The sequence below is a fragment of the Phalacrocorax carbo genome, chromosome 4 (genome assembly GCF_963921805.1).
Source record: "Phalacrocorax carbo chromosome 4, bPhaCar2.1, whole genome shotgun sequence".
In the NCBI taxonomy this organism is placed as follows: Eukaryota; Metazoa; Chordata; class Aves; order Suliformes; family Phalacrocoracidae; genus Phalacrocorax; species Phalacrocorax carbo.
In genome coordinates, this window is record NC_087516.1 from 40,912,993 (window position 1) to 40,937,326 (window position 24,334).

Here is a 24,334-nt window from a genome sequence, read left to right on the forward strand (position 1 = left end):
AATTAAAAAAAATTATGACTCAAACGTGTAAAGAGGGTTTGAATGCACTATGAATATTTCTTTTTCAGACGATGGCACTACCTTCCAAAACCAGATTTCATTTGAAAAAAGACAGCAAACATGAGAGGAAGACCTTTAGAAAACCAGCTCCACTGCCCTCACAGTAAAACACCCTTGGCTTCAGTTTGATCAAAGTGATCCCCTGCCTGGTCCTGAAAACAGGAAAAGCAAAGCCTTTAATTACAAAGGCTGAATCCCATTGTGCAGAGAAAAGTACTGCATTTAAGCTTGTGGAAGAAGGAAATAGTTTAATAACTCTGGATTTTCAGTTTTGCAGTACCCAGTAGAGATCACATTAAGTTGTACGCTTACAGAAAGACCTTTTTCTAACACTTCCACATCAAGCACATGCATTCAATGATAAATCCTTGTAACTGGAATCATTTATATTGACTAACACCTCTCATTTTTGCCATAACATCAACAATAGATTCATTGTTCTGGTTCCTGCCACGAACATAATCAAATATCATACAGAATAATTATCTTACTTAACATAAAAGCCTCTTCAATTCCAAGACAAAAAGGAAAATTTAAAGACAAGTAATATTTCAAAAATATTTGATCATTACTGGTTTAATGCAATAACTTTAACTGTATAAAAATATACTTTTTTCCTCCTTTGCTAATTACTTTGTACAAAGGTTTCCACAAGATGGTGCTGTAGTCCTGTTTTAGAAAATATCACCTCTTCTGTTCGTCTAAGATTTATAAGAAAATCTTATTTCAATTCATTATTAGGATAATGAAGTGATTTGCAAGGTCTATTTTCAATTAAGGTACAAAACATGTTCACATCATCTAACTTTCCGATTTTTGGCGGGGGGGGGGGGGGGGGGGGGGCGGGGGCAGGCAGGGAACAACTGGAAAACTGGAAAAGTAAGTTCTATTGCAAAAGTCCAAAAACCCTCAACTAAACTTTATATAACATAATGGATCACCATATGTTCTTCTGTTTGTATGTAAAATAAAGTCAATCTACATTCCATATGGTTACAGAAAAAAAGAAATCATAATTATTGTTAAAACATATAAACCACTTTTTACAGCATAAAGTCAAGCAGCTGCTTTTGCCTTTCTTTGCAAACTCTGCCAAAGAAGTCCACTGGTTTTGTGATAGCAAACTCTAAAAATTTTTTCAAATGAAGTGCATATTATAGCACAAAAAAACCTCAATACGATAGGCTACCAATTTACAAAAATAAATAAATAAATAAAATCTTAGCAAACCCCACACATCTTTGGTTTGATTATACGCTTTATGGAAGTCTTACATCTACTTCTGTCTCTGAAGAGAAATTTTAATATGGCTTCAAATCATAAAAATGTTGTGTATCTTTGTATACTGGATGGTGTCCATCTGTGCTGCTGGTCTTAAAACGTGTTGGGTAAGAACACTAAAACACTCAACACATCTCTTGCAGTCAAAGTCTGTGGACTTACTTGCACGTTTTAGTGTTTAGGCTCAAACTGACCCTCACTTTGTCAGTGTTAATGGAAGCCATAATGTGTTGTTGCTCTCCTGCTCTGCATGAAAATTTATATTTTAAAAAAACAGCAAAAAGGTACATATTTAAAATTGTGTATTTAAGTTTTCATTAAGATTTATTCAAGAGTACAGATGGTAAGATGGTGTGTAAGAAATCCTCTTGGGTGCAATATGCAAGTCCCAGCTGGAATGTTTCCAACAGGATGTAAACCAAAGCCTGCACTTTAAAAAACATATTACTTAGCACACTGCTAACAAACGTCAACACAAAAATACACTCCTGTGATGACCTCACTTTACAAAAGTGGAGAGGAAGCTATTTGAACAGTTTTTAAAACGAAAAAAAATCAGGGCCAGGGGAGGGAAGTCAGTACACAGATGCATTAGAAAATATTTATTCAAAGGAATAAAAGCACTGGTGATCATTACAAATTTGATATATTAAAAATTTAATGCTGTACAAACATACATATCGGTTCTGATATCCGTAAGTCTACAGAGACCAGGTCTGAAGACCTGTGCTTTCAGGTCTTCTCAAAGGTGTTGCTTGAGGTTTTCAACAATTCTGAGGTTTCTTCAATTCTGAAAATAAATGTTGTTTACGTACACTTATTAAAATACAGTATGAAATAACTGACTTGTCTTTAACTTTCAAATGAATCCAAAATACTAACAAGCAGCAAGAAACTTTAAATTTCCTCTGCAATTGGTTTGTGTTTTAAATGCCTACCATATATCAATAAATCTTAAGTATACAAAAAGAAAGAAGTAACCCAGACAATAAAATTAAGTAACAGAAAAGACTACAGCTTTCTTCAGGCCAGGCACTTCCAGAATAGTTTCCTGCTTAAGAAACATTATACAGCAATGCACTTCTCTTCAAGCGTAATAAAAATATTTCTTACAAAAAAAATTTTCATTACAGATCTCAGGACTAGTATCAGATAAACCTTAATAAAGTTATCAGAATGCTTAGCCTGAAATTGGTTTTACTTTTCCTTAAACAATAAAAAACAGAGTTAAGATACTGTAGTTTTTCAGGAAGAAAAGTTGCAAGTACTAGGGAATTCCTGTCGGAAGATAAATAATATTCCTATTCCTTGTCAACCAGATTCTAAACACTCTTTAATCCCTGGTTAATACTATTAAGAATGTTTTCTATTGCTTTTTAGAAACCAAAACAGTGACTCATCCCACAAATACAGAACTGTAAGTGGATTTATTATCCAGTGGAGTCATAAGGAAATGCCACACCTGATGTGGAGACCTTTGAGGTTTGGAACACATATGTACATTCTCTATATGCTGTAGTCTAGTACAACTCCCTCCTGGGAAATGAATTCCTGCTGCCCTTTCCTATTACTTACATTTTACTTATCCTTTCCATTCTTTGTCTTGTTGTCTCCTGCAATTTAAAAGCAACAAAGTTAGTGAACTCTTCAAAGCTAACATTCTTCAGACGGACTTTCAACCTGAAAAACACAGAGAAAATGTGACTTTAAGCACTGTTTACATATTAAAAGGATTTTTATGAGACAGACCTAGATGTAGTTTTGCATAGCTTCCTTGTTTTTCACTAGTAGTATATCCAACTAAAGCTAACGCTTACTTGTTCTCTTGACCTCAGAAAGGAAATCAGCTAAGCATTTGCCAGTTTTACTTACCTTTGAAATGTCTGTCAGACCACAAGAATTAACGGTCATGGCTCTGGGAGATGGGTCTGTGGATAATAGTGAACTGTATCCAGACGGCTGATGAAGACTCTCTGGCATCTCCTCCTTCCTCTCTGTATCTACAGAGAAATACTCATTTTTCTGTCACCTTTGCCTTTTTGCTCTCTTATTGCAAGGTCAGCTATCAAAGGGCTTGATTTACAGTACATAATAACAGAAGATAATGTATTGTTTAGAGAGGGGAAAAAGAAAAGCTACTGGTAAGGTTTCTCGTTTTCTTAAAATAAGGTAAGTGCAGTATACTGTGTATAAAAATGCTACCATTATCCTGTTTATAGTGAAATCACCACCTATGAAAGTCTGATTACTGGGTCAAACATTTAAAAGTAATTTCAAGTAGTTTATTTTTATTGTAAACTACCTGTTCACACATTTCTTTAATTTCTAAGTAACCTGTCTTATAAGCAGCAGACACAAACAAAATAATGACCTTCTTGTTTAGCTTAAACTTTGTATCAGGCTCTTGCTGTTTCCCTAGCTCTCCCCCCACTGGGATAGGTTATCATCCATTCAGCAGAAAGAGACTTTTCTTTTACATTGGGAAGGCTTTGATACTCTTTGCAGTTTCAGAACACTACTGTCAGGGAAGAGAATTTAGTATTTAGGAGAAGAGAAAAAGTGTTCCTACATCCTTATTTTCAGTAAGGCCATCAGCTATGGATCATACCTTTGGAACGTATTTAGCTACAGTATATTTAAAATCATATTGAATTATTTTTAATCAATTGAAAAGTGTTTATTCTGTACAGCTGTGATTCATGAAGAGCACTACAACCAAAAAGAGCACCAAAGCATTCCGAGTACTGTACATCTCAGATATAAGAGTTAAGACTGGATGCATTAAATTGTATGCCTAAAAAGTTTCCTGAATCATATTTTAGAAAAACAGGAATAAAAAATTCAGGAGAATTCCATAAGTCTGAAAAAAAAAAATAAATTTCTTTTAAAGACCATCAGCCCGCTTGCTGACTATGAAATCCTCAAGTGTCAGTAGCATACCACTAAACTCATGACAGGAAGTAAACGTTGCAAGCTTTCTAAAGGCCTGTAAAAAGAAGGTCCCATTTTTGAGACTTCAAAATTAAAACAAATTTTGACATAACAAAGAAATTGCCTTCCTAATTTCCACAGAAACTGGATTACTGAGATTCCCTTTTAATTTCAGTGCAACAGCCCAACACTGGACAAAAGTGCCTAACAAGTGAGAACGGGAAACAGAATATCCTCCTTACTGCTAGTGGTAGGAATAACAGCTGCCATGGGGGAAACAGGCCAAATTAATAGAGAATGATGCAAGGTAGGACTAAAGAGCTGCCACTGAGGAAGAGAGAATTCTTTATGGCCTGGGGAACATTTTTAATTTCTTTCCCACTTAAGGCTGTTTCTTTTACCTCTTGTACATTAACAAAATTAAGTTGGAAATAGAAGATTTTATCTTGCTCTTCAAAATAAGGAAGTTTAGCAAAATGCTAGTTGGATAGCTGCTAAGTGCTTCAAAAGGGATGAAACTATAGAGCATGTTCAGCAGTGATTTGAAAAATAACATGGATTATGAATGAATAAGCCCTGATTTTTCCTGAGCTCCATTATAAGAAGTAAAAAACAACATAAATGTGACACTATTTTAATTGTAACAAACCCGTGGCACCACACAATTTCCTTTGTGCTTACAAATGGCTTATTTTTCAAACATTATGATAACTGCTTTAAAGTGCAGCTAACATGATTGTTTTTCACAGCTTTAGCTATAGCACCTAAATTAAATTTGCATCTTTGAGACTTTTAGTAGTTATTTGCAACTATTAATTACTATGCTATATATTTTTATTAGTGCCTTAAAAGCTATTTCAGTAAATAAAGCTTCTGAAGAATAAATTACAAATATTAAATGACAAGCAGGTTAATTTCTAATTTGCAGCGTGCATTTAAACTCAGAGGTCACTAAATTGCAATTGTCTACTTAAAAAACTCTATTTTAGTCAAGGTCAGCCGCGTGTTTAGCGTGCGATGTTAATTAAAAAAAAATCATTGATACTCACCAGGAGAAAATGGAGTCCTATTAGAAGTACATTCTTGACTTATATTGCTAAACTCTGTAGATAAGTCTCTCTGAAATACAAGTTTACTGCATTTTAGCCACACACCCTGTTTAAATCACTTCTTCATTGAACAAAAGTATATTTAAGTACTAATTACGTATGCATCTGCTACACCATCCAGATATGTTGGCACTGCACAAATGTATTTACAGGACTAAAAAAAAATCCAAAGTTTCCATACATACATAACATCAAAAACGCAGTCTATTTCATGGTGACTTTTTTAATATCAATATTGATGTACGTAAACAGGTCAAAACATAGTGCCTAGAACTTAGGTACGAGCAGAATAAACCACCAAACTGTTCTTTGCCTGTACTAACAATTACATCTTTGGCTGCCATTACCTTAACAAAACAGGCATACCTTCTACTTCTGGTTGATATTCAGAAATGCAGCTCCTTGGTCCTAAAAAATTAGCCTATATATGAACTGAAATTCATTCAACTTAAATGCTTAGAACTCAAAAGTCTATTTTAAGCTAGTTTCCCAAGCTTCTAAATAAAAGAGGGCTCTTTTAAGAAAGGTTCTCAGTTTAACTCGGTCTAGCTTAGAAATGATTGTTCATAAAAAAGGAAACAGCATTAATGTTGTACTAACAATAAATGCTTTTTAGTACGATTTTCTAATTTCAAAATTTAAAAAATCCAACACTCAAACATCATTTAGAGTTTTTTCACCAATGAATTATTGTTATGATTTGAAATCTCAGTCTTTGATGAAGTGTATCACTTTATACACTGGAGTAATTATATCAGTTAACAGAGGAATATTATACCCAAATAAGTGAATGAGGGAGAAATAGTAGGTACTGTGTCAGAAGAAGCTGAAAAAAACCTGTAATAATGGATACCAAATTAAAAAAAAAACCAAAAAATTAAAAAAGATAGATATCTGCACTGACTACTTCTGCTCAATTCCTTTCATTGAAACGGATTTCGAAGCTTTCAGATTTTCCCAGAGCTAAATGCACAGCTGCTGCTACTTTGGCAGCAGTGCAAGACAGATCTTAGTGTTCCTGCTATGTTGATTAGATGCCAAAAGTTCCCCAAACATGCAAGACTAAGAAGAAAAGAGACATTCTGGCTTGCTTCTATATCTGTGAAGCACAAGTTGGACAGAATTTCGTGATATAAAGAAGCAGCAATTCTCTGGCCCAAAGGATTTTCTTGGCAGTTTTCAAACGCCTATTGGAAAAAAGGTTAGGGTTTTGAAGACTTTTTTTTTTTTTATATAAAAACCAGCTTTCTTTTCTTTGAAAAAGACAAGCAACAATGCCACACAGAAACTAAATACAAACTTGTTTCTGCAGATGACTTCTTCAATAACAGGCAGTACAGAACTACTATTATCTTACTGGAAATTTTTCAGTGATACTAATGTTAAGTATTTTCCAAATACCATTCCAAACCTTTGAACAACTGCAATAATCATGTTACTGAGGTAATAAGTCCAATTTACAGAAATAGAAGAACATGCCTAGTCTGAAACACAAGCTTTCCTGTGCTGCTACTGTCATAAATACAGCAACTATCTCTTGAAGAGAATACACTTGAAAGAGGAGTAAAACTGCCTATGGCTGTTGAGCTGAAGGCCTCTTGAGACTGCTAGCAGAAGAAAACATTATCATTGGTGGTGTTATCTGGACATATGTCCACTGTTAATTAAATTACAATAACCATGAGAAATTTATTTCAAATAGTAAATCACTTGAGTCATTACTGACTTGAAACTGTGTTTAAAAAAAGTGACTGAGATTGTCAATCCTTACCATTTGAGCTACAGCCTTTAGAAATAACCTAGTGATCAATCTAAACACGTCTTCGTTTCAAGACTTTGCATAACTAGCACGCTTTCAAAGCACACAGAAAAAGATGTGTCTCATACACAAGTATTAGTGACTTTTTCGAATTTGCAGCACTAGCACCACATTCAGAACGCCTGGTAACAAGTAAATTAAACATTTTTATAACTACAGAGAAATATATGCAACACTGATCAACTATTTTCCACAGGGGTTTTCAACTTCTGGAAAACATCTGACAGTATCTGAAGAATACACGAGACATATGCAAATACACTTCAAAATTAAGCATGTGATCCCCAAATTGATGCCATGGCTCTCTGCATCTCACATTACATATGCACATATATGAAATTATATAATCTGCATACAAGAACCTTTCAACAGCATGAAAAATAAGACTTTTAATGCAACAAAATACTTGATTTGCTCTGACTAACATGCCAAAGGTAGCCACATCGCAACTGTAGCAATCTCACACATTTAAAAATTCAATGAACACCACAGACAAGAAATAGGAAGGTGGGGGAGTGGCATGCAAAAAGGAGAAAGACCATTGATTAGGCTAGAAATTTTGAAGAGTCACAAACTAAGAATAGGACTAAAATAAGAATTAACTTTTCCATTAATCTTGTGTTTTCCATTGAGCATGCCATCTATTTTTGTTAATGATAGTAGGAAATATCCGTATCTGATCAGAGTTTGGAGAATTAAGAAACAGACATTCAACTGTAACAGCAACATTTGCAGGCCAGTATAAGAAATTCAGAATAATGCAGACCAGAATAAGGAAACCCTTAAATGTGTCACTAGCATGATGAAATTCTCAACTACAGAAACATTAAGCTTTCAAAGACAACATAATTGAGTCTTCAAAAGCTTCCTTCTACAAGTTTGCTAGGCAATTAACACAGTCGTTACGCGTGAAAACAGGCATAGCTACACCTTCTCTTCCTACAAGGAAAAAAATTTCCAATAGAGAGCTTTGCTCCGTAGAGCATGAGAAAATAACAGAATTTAAAAGTTAAGAAAAAAATACCACCAACTCCATAAACAGCACTTCCATTCAGATCACATTTTTAAGAAGAGTGAAAAGCACCCATCAGGAAGCAGGAAGAACAGAAACAGGCTGACAACATTGTGTCAGGGCAATTTCTGCTGTAGAAGAAAAACAGAAGTTAACATACCTTTTTGGATTGCAACAACAGTTCTGTTTCAAGAAGCAGAACTCGACTCAACAAGTTACTCCAGTCCTTCTCATCTATGATCACCTTTCCGTTCAGTTTCTCTTCTAAAACATGTAGTTTGTCTTCCATCCAATCTAGCTTGTTAAGCTTTTCCTGGCAATCAGCAAGCTGACTCTTTAGGAACTCAATCTGACAATTATCTTCTATGACCTGAAAATATGGATAAAGAACACATCCTCTAATTTCAAAACAGATCTAATTCATCAGTCAGTCAATTAAATTAATTGGAATCTTCCTCAAATTCAATAAGCACATTCTGCTACATTACAAAAATTATTTTTCTTTCAGAACTGCCATAAGATGCCTATTCACGGAACTTGGCTTCTAAAGAAACTGTTGACAGAACTGGCTCTTGAAAGGACACTACAATTTAACTGACTTTTTTTTCCAATATATTTATTATATATCTTTTAGTTAGTTATACTTAAGGAGCATCCAGCTATCTTTCTAAAACCTTTATCCCTTTAGAAAAGCCCTGGAAGAAAAGTTAATACATGTGGACAGCATCTTAAAAGTTCTTACTTGTTCACATTTAACTTCCACAACATCATGATCTAGGTACAATTCTTCTTCGTTACCTCCCTGTGCTGGAAGGGGTAGTGGATGAAGGTCATCACTAACTTCATTTCCGGAATGCCGTTCTACTTGAGGCTTCTTTTGAGCATGTTAAAAAAAAATTCACTGGTGTTATTCATTACAAGAATATTTCAATTCATCAGCCAAGTAACTGACACAAAAGACCTATCATTTTAGTATTTACTGATTTATTTAAAACTGACAACATTATCCCAGCTGGCTGCAAAACACAGAAGGCAACAGCAGGCAGTTTAATTTAAAATATGATATAGTCATGAAAGAACTGTAAAACAAATATGCACACACTTCACCACGTGTACTGTGTACCTTGGTTCCCTTCCATAAGCAGTAATGAAGGCAATAATGTCATCTCTTATTGTAAGGGTTGTTCGATTTCTAAGTGTGGATTGGGAGGTATGAATCTCACTCTATGTATTAATACATGTACAGGCAGTTCCAACATCAAAACCTCCACTCAAACATTCAGGGAATAAAAAAGTTTAACTCAGAAGATTAGAACCCTCTCTTTTCCTTGACAACTGTCAGCAAAATAGCCCTACTAAGCTACACATTTAATTTTCTTTGAATGCTTCCCTTAGAACAAAATAAGAGACAAATTTTGCCTCTCTTTCCAGGCCAAGAGAAGCATAACGAATAAGATCAAGTGTTACTCTTGTAAAACCAAAGCGAACAGGAATGTTACATTAAGAAATCTTTGCTGAACAGATCCAGACAAAAGAGCAAAAAGGGTTTTGAAAGCTGCAATGTTTGAAAACATTGCAATCTTAGGCTAAACGCACTTCAGTCTCCAAACAGGATGTACATTATTTTTCCAGTAGCATCTTCATGTTCATTGCTTTCCCTTCATTTGATACAATTCAAATGTTAAACAACAGTAGTAGATAACTACCACCAAGACTTTGACTTCAACTATTCATTAAAAGAGGGAAGCAATATACTCTTCATTTCAGCTATTATTTCAGTCAGCCACACTTTGGAGAAAAACCAAAAACAAAAACACCCAAGTGGTCTGATCAGCATTAAAACCTAAATGAAAGCACACAGTCCAGAAAGAGCCTGACCTGTTACAGATGAGATCAACCTTTAGACACACAACATAAAATCTATTTTCATACCTGTTTTGAATTCAGAGCACTGCCACTAGAATCAGCAAGGACATTTGACCATACTTCATATTTAAAAGATTTGAGTTTTTTCCTTGTTTGGGATTTAACCTTCAAAGTGAAGAGGAGAATATATTATGCTTCTAATGGGGTGCGGGAGGATGCATGCAGCATGTTGACACATCCCATTTTCTGCCATCATTAACAAGCAGGAATATTGCATAGCACACATATTTAAACCTATGCAGTACAATAATGCCTAAAAAAATTAAATATTACCCAAATTTACAGAGAAAACATCAGGAAGTAAATGACATATTCATATTCATTAGCGCCTATGTGAGGCTGCCTCAAAGCTGGTCCTAACAAGAAAAGACAACTTGCACCAGAGTTGAAAGACAAATATGAAAAAAATGTAGTTATCCTCCCAAAAGTGAAAAATGAAGTATACAGAAGTCCTGAAGGCTGTTATAAACTGAAATGAAACAAAATCCTGCAAAATACGAAGACTGAAAGTTCCTTCTATTAAAGCATACACTGATACACAGCATATTGATAAAAAACCCAATGCCTTAGCAATGTAAAACAAATATGATTAATGAAAATAATAATTTGAGATGTATTTGTGTTTCAGTGGTATACAAATATCATGTTTAAATTAAATGTTACAAGAGCATCAACATATCAAATAGTTTTGCTTTGTTTTTAAGTATACCTCCAAAGTCTACCAAGTTACCCAGTCACTATGTTGAGTATACATCACTTATGGTAAAGATACCAAGTACTAGATTTATTCCACATGACATCACTCCAGCATCTTACAATGAAACTTCATACTAATTTCCCCCTATTTTGACTATCAGTGATGCTGCACCTTCATCTAACCACTCTTCAGCTTCTACCTGCAGCATCAAGCATGTCAAAAGAAACTTGTCTCATAATAAAGTTACCATTTAACCAGTACCTTGTTTGAGTTACTTAATTCCTTATGTTTCTTCACCACACAGTTGATAATGTCACAAACAATTTGCATTTTTCTTTCAGCAAAGCCAAACTGAAGAAACTGCTGTTTCGTTAAAATTGGTTTATATTGAAAATGGTCTCGAAGAAGCTGCAACAAAATAAGAGTTTACTTCACTTTCAAAATCACCACGCAATTTGCTATAGAGATGGTATGCTCAGGTTCTTATTTTTCGACAGTCTTTTCTTTTATTTTGCACTTCGGCAGTTAAACCTTTTCTCATTTGGTTATACATTCTTAGCTGTTTTTTCTAACCAGACTTCCAACATATTTCTTCCAGAAACATTTTTTTTTACTCATATCACTCTTGTAAAGTTTAATTCACAGTTTTAAGATTCATTAAATAAATGATTGTAGATATTAATATTTTAAAAGTTAAATAAAAACTTTCCAAAGCAAATGCATAATAAAAAGTTGCATTAATCTCAGCAAATGCATCAGAGGGCTAAGTAAGGCTCTCAGAGATCCTCTTTGTAAAGGAGTCTCTATCCTCCTCAGACGGTAAACTAGTCTGAATAAGCTAATACTCGCTAATATATCCAGCCAACTTTTACAAACATGTGCTTATCAATATATTTAAGGATAGTTCAAAATTATTTTCATTCAGTTAAGAATTTTATTTGATTCCAACTTATAAACTATTAAGAATTGGACTTTGTGTATTAATTTTGCATGGTGTTTTAAAATAACTGTATTTCTTAACTGTGTTTTCATTATAATTATTGAAGTTTGCTGTGATTTTTTGGTTATGATTTCTTCTGAGGTCACTTCTATAAAACCTATTGTGTAATAAATATTTCAATATTCTCCACATTCTCCACAGAATATTACTGATTCTGCAGTCATCTCAGAATTGCAATCTGGCTAACAACATCCAGCCTTATTTTCATGACAATCTAAATAAGGACTTACCACACAGTGACTTACTACTCATCTTAAATCCTAACAGAATTACAATTCACATTCATCGCCTAAAATTTTTTACTTTCTAGTAAAACCCATACTAGATGTTTAATGAGGCCATACTCAAAACCATGTCTCTTCTGCAAAGAACATAAAGACAGATACCTTATAAATAGCTTCAATAAAACGCAAGTCGCTCTTTGCTGTGAGTTCCACATCACACTTTACCAAAAGTTCTGCTATATAAGTTGAAAAAGATGTAAAACAATAGCTGATGATAGGCAAAAATGCAGCTGGATCACCCTTTACTAACCTATTGAGAAACAAAAGTATTTTACACAGCAGAAGATAACAAAACCTTTTCGTTACATGAATTCAAACATTTAACTTGAAAGGTGCTTTAATATACTGAACGTTATACCCAAGTGTCTCCTTTATTTTAAGATTTTTTTCCTGGTATACCTCATTCATCAGTCTTTACTGTTATCTGTTAAGTGCTCAAAACAATGCTTTTGTGACCCTCATATAATTTTAATATTGTTAGGTCTGAAGCCCACCAGCATTCCCATCTCAACATTCAACACTCTGTGTTTTTTTTTTAAATCTTTAGAAGATAAAATTTCCTGAAGAAAGTTTTGCTAGCACTTATAAAGAAATTAGAAAGGTGAGAGATTAATCAAAGAAAAGAGAAAAACAACAGAAGAAAAGAGCAAGATAGTGATACACTTCAGGATTAGTCTAAGGATCACGCAAAGAAGCAAAACTGCATTCTTTTACCTTCCTGTTCACATGTATGAAACCCCAGCTACCCACAGACATATGCCCTGCCTACTCACCACTGGGTGCAATGCTAATATTTATACATATCTTGTATACAGATCTTGCTGTCATCATGTATTAGCATAAATTTATTCACACCACCACTTACATTGTATAATCCACATCTCTTGGATAATTTAACAAGCGAAGTCCTTGTTCTATTTTTCTTAAACTTCCTTTTAGGTCTCCTGTTGCCATCATTCCAAATGCTATTCTTCTTTCAGATTATGAAATAAAGGTAACGTAGTACAGTCTCCTCCTTAAAAAAAATTATGTACACAAAAATTACAAAATGCAAGAGAATTATCACTGAAATTCAAAGGTTTTTGCTCCTTTTTTCTACACACTACTATTTACAAAGTGTTACAATACAGCACAGAGCTAGGGTTCAATACCAATTAATATCAGTCATCATCTTCATTCATTCTAAATGGGATCAGGTAGTAATCCTAAATCTGATCAACTATCAAAGATCTTTAAAGATATCTGAAAACATATAAGAATTTAGGGCTGGCTTAAATCCAGTAAACCTGAGTGAAAAGAAGTTTCTTCACTATTTCAAAGGAGCGGAAACTCCAGAAGCAGTAAAAACCTTTTGCGTTCTTCAGTTTAGAATTCTTATCCTTTTCTTCACTAGGCCCCAAGATCACTGACCAAAAGAGCAATGTTTGGACATGTAAACGTCAGAAGGCAGGACTAGCAACTCATCACAGACAATACTTCTCTATTTGGATGATCCATTAAATACACTTAAAATTGTTCACGTGGCCGGGGGGGGGGGGGGGGGGGGGAAGGGAACGGGTAACAGGCTGCGTAGATATCCCAAAATAAGTGCAAGTTTACTGGGATGATAACCAAACGGACCCTGTTTAGCTTCTACATTATAACACACAGGTTGAGAACTACTTGTAATATATTGTGGGTTTTGCTTCACAGAAGAAGGACTCTTCTAAGGACTCAGTGCAAACTACAAAAAGGTGCCTTTGTCCCTGCAGAACTATTCGGCAAGGAAACTGAAGACTGCAAGAAAGGGGAGGGGGAAAAGAAAAAAAAAAAAAAGAAGGAAGAAAAAAATCACACAACCACACATACAACAAAAGAGAATCAGCAAAGCATAAAATCACCATCATCCAAATCAGTTTTCAGACCTATCAATGGGATAACTAAATACAGAATGCTCACAATTTTAATACATTTTGCCAAACAGAACTGATTAGTAAATTCTCAAATGGAGGAAGAGGAGACTGCAGAGATTAATATATAAATAAGTAAATATTGCCTTAATAGATCTTAAAATACTGGGAACTCCCCCTGGCTGGCAGAGAGTAAAAAGAAACACCTGAAGCAGTATCTTCAAATATCACGTACTAATAATAATCTTAAGAACCTTGTCCCTAACTCCACTGCTTCATACTACTTTCATATTTAGAGACAACATACAAGTACTATTTACTGTATCTTGCAACTGTTTGTTTATAAGGAACTAATATTAATTCTTCTTCAACACAAGGCTTTAAAAGAACAGCCTGAATGATAGCCCAACACTTAAAGTCACAAATGAAAACAAATGACCTGCATCTTATTACTCTGGACAGATGGATGGAGCTTGAGAAAGTCTATTAGCAAACTGCCAAACTCAGTGGGTTCAGAAAACAAATACTTTGAAGCCTACCAATCCAAGCAGTGAAGAGGCATTGCCTCACAGCCTATACATGAAGGGGTACTATCAAAATACAAAATTTTATATCATTTCTCTTGCTGACGTGAGATTCAGACCAAAAAACCCAAATGGTCCAAAGAGATTATGCCTAGCCTTGTCAGAAATCAAATCCAATGGGTACTCCACTTTGCAGCTTTATTCCGTGGTCCTACCCCTTAAAGCAATGAGTCTTTTTGAAAGGAACTTCCTGACCACACACTTCACTTATAGTAAGAAAAAAAACAACACCAACCTATTAAAAGCTTGCACTCACAAAGGGGTTTGGTTTTTTGTTTTGATTTTTTTTTCTTGTGCCTCTATGGTGTTTAAAGCTTTAAACCAGCAGTCTTTAATAATATTATCTTCACGTGTGTTCCACCTTTGTTAAAGTATTTCCTTCCCATTTAATTATTAGGTTTTCCTCTTTAATCATAACGCTCTGGGTTATTAGTCATGCTAAATATAAGTACACTCACGCATTGGTAAAGGCTAGGGACAATTTAACCTCACATATTTGTAAACTGAGGCAGCTCTCCTTCCAGCATTACCTTACAAAGTGATCCACCCTATGGTTTTGCCAATTTAATCAGCTGTCAAGCCAAGTATCGGAGAGTGTGACATAGAGATGAAGCTCTAATCTGCAATGCAAATACTCAAAGAAGACACCCTCACAGGAGTTCATCTAATTGTATAGGCTGTTTCCCAAAAATATCAACAACACTTTCTAGGGTGGACGTCTGGATGCAAAAACTGGCAACTGCTGTCACTAGAAACATAATAGCTTAAGATATCATAGAAATAACAGAGTTAAGTTAGCAGAAAATACTTTAACATCTTGGGAAGGTGAACACTGTAGAAAGTGGCACATAGCTTTTGCCTGTAGGAATTCATGACAGAACAGTTACAGAACATTGGCTATCCAGAACAGAATCAGGTACAACAAAGCTTTAAATGATACCCTAAAACTGCAAGTGGTTTCAAGAACTCTCAAAATTGCATACAGTATTCAAAGAACTAATGAATGCCCCCCCCCCAAAAAAAAAAAAAAGCAAAATCACCAAAAAGAACAGGCAAGTTACCAAGTTTCTTAGCACTGTAAACACTGTCTTTGAAATGTCAAACAAAAAAGACTTGATTTCTTCAGGTTGTATTTAGACTTCTCTGTTACACGTGGCAGGGAGCAGAGGGGGAATCACATCATTATCCAGAGATGCAAAAACGTCAAACACAAACGTTGCACTTCGCACAGAGGACGCTTGCAAACGGGCGAACCGCGCGTGGCGGGCCGGTTGCCCCGGGCGCCACCGAAACACCGGCAGAAAACAAAGCGCGGCCCTGCCAGGAGCAAGGCCGGCTGCCCTCCCGGAGCACGCCCCTCAGCGCGCCGAAGCGAACGAAGCGAAGCCGCCAGAGCTGGGCCGCGGCCGGCTCTCTGCCCGCCCTCCCGCTCCCCTCACCCCGCCGGAGCCCGGGCCTCCCCCTCTCCACCGCCGGGCTCGCCCGCCCTGAGGAGAGGCCGGGCTGCTCGGGGCCGGCCCCTGAGCGGGGAGAGGCAGACCTCTGCCCCAAGAGAGAGGCCGACACCCCCTCGCGCCAACCAGCGCCGCTGCGGGAGCCCCCTCCTCTCCCCGAGCCCCGACCGCCAGCAGGCACAGACCGAATCTGCCGCCGCGAGACCCAACCGCCGCTTCCGCTTCCCGCCCGTCCCTCTGCCGTGACGTCACTTCCAGCAACAAATAGCAAACGTCAAGCCTGCCAGACAGGAGACGGGGCGGCAGTGGCCTCCGTGCGTGCCGGTGGGGCCTCCCTGGCTCCCACCGCCGCTCCGCTCCGCGCCGCCGGGGGCTGCTCAGCCCCTTCCCGCCCGGCGAGGCTCACGCACTGACTCGAGCCGGGCTCGTCGCGGCGGCGGTTGGGACCCCAGCTCGCACAGGTACGGGGCCTCCGCGGGTTCCCTCAGCGGGGCGGGCGGGCGCGGGGACGGGCGGGCGGCGCATCCAATCGAGAGCCGGGGCCGTTGGGGCGGCCCAATGGCGCGCGGGGGCGGTGCCCGCGGGGCCAGGCCCGCCGGTGTCCGCTGGGCGGGGGGCGGCCCGGCCCAGGCCCCGGCTCCGTCCGCGGGGAGAGGCGCGGCCCGGGGAGGCGGCTGCGAGCCGCTCGGGAGGCGAGGCAGCGGGAGCGCGGCTGTGGGGCGCTGCCGCCGGCCGGGGCGGCCGCGGGCGCCGGGGACCGGCTGTGCCTCTGGGTCCGGTCGTGCCTCCGGGAGCGCCGGCGTCGCTGCCCGCGGTCGGCTTTGGAAGGCACTCGCGCTGGGGGATGAGCCGGCTTCGGTTACCAACGCAGCTGCGATGAACGAAGCTTCGGCTTCGGTAACGTCGAAGGAAGGAACGTTCCTCCCTTAGGGTAATTGTGGTGGTAAAGCAGCGGCTGTAGGGATCGGTGGAGGGGGGTTGTATCGAGAGCGAATGCTGTGTTGTATTTTATAAAGTAGAAGCCAGCATTAGTCTGGTTTCAAATCAGTCAAAAGCAGAAGCGTCAATCTAGCTTACATTTAGCTTTTAGTTTCCTATCATGCTCTTCAACGCTGCAAAAGAATTTATTATGCAGCAACAAAGTAACGTGAAGAACATATGATTAAAATTGAAATCAGGCTCTGATAGATTCCAGGAAGAGCCGGGGAGAGCAGCAATTTATAAGCAAGCTTGATGTTATTTTTACTGTGATAGTTATGACAGCCGAGCTATCAAGAGGTTTCAGTTTTTAGATGAAGTTACATAATTGTAAGTTTGGAAATGTACATTTGAGCAGACTCTCTGGAGATTGAAAATGTATGTTCAAAATAACTTAGAAATATAGTTCTGGGCACCATTGTTTAAAGGGCTTTATAATTACAATGAGTTTACTCATCTTATTTTATGAATGAGTTCTCAAAGCGTTCATCCTGGATTGTTATAAAGCTGAAAGTAATTGTGTGATGAGGAAAATAAGATGCAATCTAGCAAACGGCATATAAGCTGCTGAATAGCTATACACATATTAAAGCTTGTGGATTTCCAGCAGCTAGTTCTAGAATGGTTTGATTTGTGTCTCACTTTGTTTCTTCTCTGAAATTTCTTCAGTTGGTACTTAAAATAACAAATATGTAAAATTTTATCATTTTTTACATTACAAAAGACTTTTAAACCATTTCTGCAGTGTTACCTTCTGTATAAGCATGGGAGCACGTTATAAGAAGGCTAGTTTCTTGAATGACATAGTGGGGTTTTTTCTGACTTGGAGCCGCTTCTAGTGTTAAATAATTTAGAAGTGATTATGTTGTTGTTGTCGATGTACAGCAGTTAGCTTTTGTGTTTGGAGAAAAACCCTTTGAGCACCAGCAACTGTTGTTCATATTCTTGTTAGCTCAGTATTCCTCAATAGAATGTATTTTGTGAACAGGAACTCCTAGTTGAATACTGCGATGAAGATAATAAACTGTCAACTAAAATTTGTGTATTTGATTTGGGGCTAAGCAGGAAAACTTGGTCCTCTATGACCACTACCGAATTCTTTACAGGTAGTACATGTAGAACAGAAAGATAATCTGACTTTGAAGAGGTTTGAAAGCTATTATAAAATTGCCAGATGTTACCTGATAGCATAAAGGTCAGTTGATAATTGACTGGGCACAGCCTTTCTATGAGCTGTTTCTGATAATGCTGCTGGTCTTTCTCTCTTATCTTTCTGGTGTATTATGATTATGCAACTTGTCACACTATGATTTCTGATGATCTTCAGAGCCTTGAATTTCCTGTTACTCCTTTTTTTTTCCTTTTATTTAAACTATGCCTAAATAAAAAAATCTTCTGAAGATACTAGTAACAGTTGGACGTTAACAAATGCATATAGAAATGTGTTTTTTTTATAATGACATAAACTAATGTCAGAAAACTTGGCAAAAATGCTAGCAAAGTAAATTCCTTTATTTGTCTTACAAAAAGTTACCTCAGCAAACAGATTTCTGCATTTAACAAAACTTTCCTTTCTTTTTACTTGACATCCACAGTTTACATAGAATAGGTTGTCTCATTTAGTCTTTTGTAAAATGTATGGTTTAATATTGCAATGTCTTTTTTTTTTCTTGCTGGTTTCTGTTGATTTAGTGGTTAAGGACTTGAAATAATTCGGAGGAATTACAAGCCCTTGCTCCTGGTTCTCTGTCCCTGAAACTAGTATTTTGCTGTTTGGTTATTCTATCATTTTGTTCAGAGTCAGTGCTATATTTTCAGGCGGCCTTTATTTTTGTATTTACTTTGTCAGTGTAGCTCTTTGTGTATGCACATTATATTTGAGTTACAACTACTTGTGTATGTATACATTTACCTTTTTCAAAACCCTAAACTTTTTATGTAGTTGAATTGAAAGATCAGTATTATTCAGTCATTCAGATCATCTGATATCTTCTGAGAATGAACACAGCCTCTAAACTTGGCATCTACGTATTTGAAAGTGTAATGCCTTGGTGGCAGTATTCAGTTTACTCTCAGGGCTAAGGTGAAGAATTGGTTGAAGCCTCCCAAGGTATTAGAGAGATCTCTGTACTAAGTATTGTACTTAAGAAATCAGCAAGCTCATATACAGTACCTAGCAAAACAGGAACTTTATTTTAATTGTTCTGACAGGACAGGAGTAATGGTTTTAAACTAAATGAGGGTAGATTTAGAATGGATATAAGGAAAAAATTTTTTACTATGCAGGTGGTGGAACACTAGAACAGTTTTCCCAAAGAGGTGGTAGATGCCCCGTCCCTGGAAACATTCAAGGTCAGGATGGCCGGGACTCTGAGCAACCTGATACAGTTAAAATGTCCCTGCTCAATGCAGGGGGGTTGGACTAGATGACCTCTAAAAGTCCCTCCCAACCTAAACCATTCTATGATTTATTCTAGGATTCTAATTGAATCCTCTAGCGCAGTGATAGTGTCCCTTTCTGAAATGTATTTGCTCAGAAATATTCCTTATCTGCTCTTTTCATCCCTTAGGAAACTGTCCCCTCTTCCTTCCAGTCCTTGGCTATTACTGCCTACCCACACAAACTGGTTTTTAGTTTGCTTTTTCGCTGCTCAGCAGGGGCAATGGCTGCAGCAGCTGGAATCGGAACAGCAGGCGACTTGATGGGTTTGTGCTTGTAGTCCCAAATGCCAATTCTGGTACACCTACCACTGATTCATTTCATAGCTCTTGGTTTTATTGTGATAGCGCTTGGTGATCCTCCTTTGGGTTGAAGGTTAGTAACTTTCTTCTCCTTGGAGAGATTTAGTTGCTCAAAAACAGGAAAAGGCAGCACTGAGCAACTGCAGATCTAGCAATGTCTCTTTAAGAAAAGTTGCTACCTCATATTTTAATCTAGCTGGGCAATGAAAAATAAAGGCAGAGTTCTTCATCTTGTGGAGAAATACATTTTAGTTACAGCTAGAAGTTTCATAAATTAATTGCAAATACCAGCATGAATTACCAAGACCCACTTTCATCAGACTGTTCATCCTTGTGTTGCCACTTTTTAAATGGATTGTGGTATAGCTTCCTCTCATGAAGCAACTTTACTGGTAGCCCTAGGGACTTTTAAAAATGTTATGCTTCTCTCAAGAAAATTAGAATACCTTCTGTATGCATACGTTCTTGCAGCCAATTGTATATCCTATTTATGTTGTGACTTGGTATGGTTTTTCTTTTTTAAACTTGCCTGATAACTTACAGCAGTTGATCATGGTTTAACATGCCTCTGTATGATAAAAAAAATTAAGCCAAATATATAACTGCACAAGAAATGATAATAAAAATATTAATTTATGTAAAAGCTTGCATATTACTAAATTGAGTATAATACATTTGACTAGTTTGTTTCTTCACAACTGTGCTCTTATCTAGAAATGAATAATTGAACTTGCTCTGAATAGATTCTTATGCAGATAACTGCTTCACCAGCTAGCTGAACCTGTCTTCTGTGTAATTCCACCTCAGTTATGCTTTTTTTTCTTGTAATTTCTCCCTTCTCTCCCCCTTCCCCCCCCCCGCCCCTCCCCCCAGTCACATCTGTGGCTTGTTTCTTTCTGCTTATGTAGAACAGTTTCCATTCATGGCCAACATTTAACAGTTTTAAAGCCCCGTTTTTAGTTCCCTGTGCTAATAGAATATAAATAATTTCAAATACAGGTGAGACCCTACCAGACAGGGCCATAAGTGTTTCTTTCTTGAAAGTCAGCATCAGGAACCTGCAGATTCCTTGTATGATCACTTTAGTGATCTGCCATTATAACAAAGGTTGAAAAATAAGACAGATCATCATATATACGATACCTGTGATGGGATTAAGACAACATTCCATGTTGAATTAGTATGCTTTTTTGTACTTTACTTTTCTCTCTTGGTAAGTAGAGGTGGTTCCTGAAATTTGAGTTGTGGCATTCAGAAATCTTGACAACTGACTAACATTCAGGATCTGTTCTTTTTATTACCATCTGCAGCAAAGTTTGATGAAAAATAACACAGTGACAAGTAAGGCATAGAAGCCTTATCGTGAAGTTTTTATGCTACTGTGCAGAAAGCTTGAAAAGATATTTTGGGTGCTCAGAAGTAAGAAACTGAACCCTTGATGCATTACCATTGAAGTTGTCAAGCTTTGTCTTAACGTCAGTCACAGTCTAATTTTGTGTGCTACCCACTTCTCAGGACATTTTTGTTTCTCCTTAAAATGCTATAAAATGTATAGCACTTCACTGACTCTAAATAAGCTATTTTTATTAAATTTTAAGGGAAGTGTGGAGATAATTCCAAATGTTCTGATGGTTAAGGCTTCTTAATCTGCACAGGACATAGGTAATGTTTGGTACTGTTTGCAGAAGCTTATTGTTAATTTTGTAACGCTTCAAGCATAGACATTTTTGAAAAAATCTTCTAGGTTTTTTTATGGCTTTTGTTTTCAATATTTATTCAGTTTCTCCACTGGAGGCAGATTACATCGTCAGCATAACTTTGACCAAACTCGCTTTTTTTTTTGTTTTCCTATTCAGATCATTTCTACACTTTTATTTTTCTAGTTTGTGCTGAGGCTGTCTTACAAATATTTATAAATAGCTGCCAACATTTAATTTGGATTTTATGTCCAGCAGGCTCGCAGATGGGTCAGGGACTCTGGAGAGTTGCTAGGAACCAGCAACTGCAACAGCAAGGATACAGCGGACAAGGCTATCTTACCAGAGAACATGGTAGGAGGATAGCTACTAACAACATTTCCAACACAACCCATCGCAAACAAGCCCAAGGAGGCATTGACATCTACCACCTGTTGAAGACAAGAAAATCTAAAGAACAAGAAGGATTCATTAACCTGGAAATGCTGCCACCAGAGCTTAGTTTTACCATTTTGTCATACCTGAATGCAACTGATCTCTGTCTAGCTTCATGTGTCTGGCAGGATCTTGCTAATGATGAGCTTCTCTGGCAAGGGTAAGCAAAAAAAAAAAAAAATCACCTGGACATAGTAAAAATAATTACTAGATTTTAAATTTGTCTCAACATGTGCTTTTTGTCATTCTAACCTTAGCAAAGGTTTCTTAAGTTAAATGAGATTTGGTATAGGGGAAACATGAATATAGTTTAGAAACCCAGAATAACATTTTTAACTACTGTCAGGTATTAGTGGAGATTACTACAAGCACAAGTGTGCTTGATACAAGTATACATGTGTATTACTACACATCTGTTATTTGACTTATCGTGGGGAAAAAAAGACTTTTGTCTTTGCTTCTGTGTTGGCTCAAAGCGCATCTCAAATGTTTGTATTATTACTTTTCTGAACTTCAAACAAGTATCTAGCTTGAGCAAACTAACCTATACAGGTGAAGGTCCAGGTAGAAAGGGATGAGAACTCAGCTACTATACTTGCCTTAGAGCAGCTTAAGTGTATGGGGTTTGGGTGGCAGTGATGGGAAGGGGAAAGAAAAAGTCAGTTCTGCAAAAGAGTCAAGTGGAATTTCTGCAGTCTAACAGTTGAAATGCATTTATATAACATATGCAGAGTTTGTATGTCCAGGAAAAAAACTAAAGGAACACTATCAAATAAAATAGTATAAAATTAAAATTAAATTAAAAATATTTTCTTCAATATTTGGTGTTTTACAACACTAGGAAAGACTCATGAAATCATACCTAGCTTTAGAGTAGATGGTCAACAGAACTTGTATCTTCTTTCACAACATATTCTTACCTCTTAACTTAATAAACAGTAAATAGTATTACTGTAATAGTTGGGTGGTTGTTCAAGTTCTGTTTCTTTTCCCTTCGTGGTGCTCTGTGTCTCTTCCTTCCTCATCTATTTCTTTGCTCCGCTGCATTTGAATTAAACAGCTTCCCTTCCTGTCATGCTTTATGAACTCAGCAGTATGATAATGCAATTATAACTTCTTAGTCACAATTGTTCTGCGGTTGGGGACTGTTGTCTTGGCAGGAAACAGGAATTCTAATGAAGATCCTGCTAAGCTTCTAATAGCTTGGCAGTTGAGTAAGTATGCATTGTATTGTACTTGGTTCTTGGTATCAAAACCACGCTAAATACAAATAAGCTCCCTGGACCAAAGCCTGAAGATACTAGAACTCCTTAATTGTATGCAGTATATATTCACAACATAGAGGGGAAAAAATCCCATATTTTCCTCAGAGTTCATCTTGGGAAATAGCTCAATTGTTTTTAGTAAAAGCTTCCCAAATAATACTCAGTTCAAAGTAGTGAAAATGTGTCCTGATTTAGCAAATTAATAAAAACCTCAAACTGCATAATCACACAATCCCGGAATGGTAGGGGTTGGAAGAGACCTTGGAGATCACCTTGTCCAATCCCGCTGCTTGAGCAGGCACACCTGCAGCAGGGGGCACATGAACGCATGCAGGCGGGTTTTGAATGTCTCCAGGGAAGGAGACTCCACAGCCTCCCTGGGCAGCCTGTGCCACTGCTCTGGCACCGTCACAGGAAAGAAGTTTTCCCTCATGTTCAGGTGGAACTTCCTGTGTTCCAACTTGTGCCCATTGTCCCTTCTCCTGCCGTTGGACACCGCTGGAAAAGGTCTGGCCCCATCCCCTTGACACCCACCCTTTAGATATTTATAAGCATTGACAAGATCCCCCCTCAGTCTTTTCTCCAGGCTAAACAAACCCATAATCTCTGTAGACATCTTAGCCTTCAATATTGTACCTTTATTGGATGTTTTTGAGTTTAGGCTTTGGCAAGTCCTGTGGCTGCAGTTCTGAACTCAGTCCAAATAAGACCCAGGTTCCTGAACTGAAAACAAAGCCTCTCCCATGTCCTCAGTGGCTACTTGCTGGGTCCTAAGCATTGTGCCTAATTTTTTGCAAAACAGATGTGTTGAAGCAGAACTACCAGTTCAATAAGGAGTCTAGATAACAACGGGAGTGCCTGGAAAGTAAAAGTTCAAGGGAATTTCAGATGGTGTCATCAAAGAGACTGAGATGATGGGACAGAAACCCATGAACCTGAGATATGGAGTCAGGGTGGGATAGAAGGGAAAGAAACTGAGAAGTGGTGGAAGATACAGAGGAATGGGGCTGGATCAGATAATTAGGAGTGGTCAAGACTGGAAAAAAGGACAGTCAGGTGGAAGAGGACAGATGGGGAAAGCAGTGAGTTAATGGCATCATTTTGTGCAGATGTGGTGTCCCACTCACTGCACAGCTGGGGCACAAGAAAAGAAACCCAATTTTTAAAACTG

At 37.6% G+C, this 24,334-nt stretch overlaps 3 protein-coding genes across 14 annotated transcripts in view; 2 read left to right on the forward strand and 1 right to left on the reverse strand.

Moving 5' to 3' along the window:
• Positions 1-16,463, reverse strand: CEP44 (centrosomal protein 44). 9 transcript variants are annotated; one of them, XM_064449692.1, is made up of 12 exons: positions 16,232-16,248; positions 15,123-15,340; positions 12,985-13,134; positions 12,222-12,369; positions 11,097-11,243; positions 10,145-10,243; positions 8,955-9,086; positions 8,373-8,582; positions 5,322-5,391; positions 3,214-3,341; positions 2,917-2,954; positions 1-2,131 (listed from the first exon to the last, which is right to left on the reverse strand). In XM_064449692.1, the coding sequence occupies exons 3-12, from the start codon at positions 13,074-13,076 to the stop codon at positions 2,074-2,076; spliced, it is 1,122 nt and encodes a 373-aa protein (XP_064305762.1). In that variant the 5' UTR covers positions 13,077-13,134; positions 15,123-15,340; positions 16,232-16,248; the 3' UTR covers positions 1-2,073. The 9 variants fall into 9 exon arrangements, with proteins under 9 accessions (XP_064305762.1, XP_064305763.1, XP_064305761.1 ...); XM_064449693.1 differs by lacking the exon at positions 16,232-16,248 and adding an exon at positions 15,654-16,225 and having other exon boundaries at positions 15,123-15,212; XM_064449691.1 differs by lacking the exon at positions 16,232-16,248 and adding an exon at positions 15,654-16,225.
• On the forward strand, positions 15,785-16,459 carry LOC135313250 (uncharacterized). The gene has a single exon (XM_064450812.1). It carries the CDS (start codon positions 15,785-15,787, stop codon positions 16,457-16,459), a length of 675 nt encoding a protein of 224 aa, XP_064306882.1.
• The window catches only part of FBXO8 (F-box protein 8), a 23,488-nt gene continuing 15,525 nt past the window's right edge, over positions 16,372-24,334 (forward strand). The window contains exons 1-2 of one of the 4 annotated variants that reach the window (XM_064449700.1): positions 16,372-16,507; positions 21,719-22,058. In XM_064449700.1, coding sequence (XP_064305770.1) covers positions 21,730-22,058 — 329 coding nt within the window. In that variant the 5' untranslated portion in view covers positions 16,372-16,507; positions 21,719-21,729. Of the gene's footprint in view, positions 16,508-16,668; positions 16,978-21,718; positions 22,059-24,334 lie in introns of those variants that run through there. The other 3 variants (XM_064449701.1, XM_064449703.1, XM_064449702.1) reach the window with 3 other exon arrangements.

Bases quoted from the DNA above. Each gene is read 5' to 3' on its own strand.
- LOC135313250 (XM_064450812.1), top strand. From the start codon at position 15,785: ATGCAAAAACGTCAAACACAAACGTTGCACTTCGCACAGAGGACGCTT.
- CEP44 (XM_064449696.1), bottom strand. From the start codon at position 13,076: ATGATGGCAACAGGAGACCTAAAAGGAAGTTTAAGAAAAATAGAACAA. The intron at 12,370-12,984 runs GTAAGTGGTGGT...GTTTCTCAATAG, and splicing joins AGAGATGTGGATTATACAAT to GTTAGTAAAGGGTGATCCAG. The intron at 9,087-10,144 runs GTATGAAAATAG...CATGCTCAAAAG, and splicing joins GTGCTCTGAATTCAAAACAG to AAGCCTCAAGTAGAACGGCA.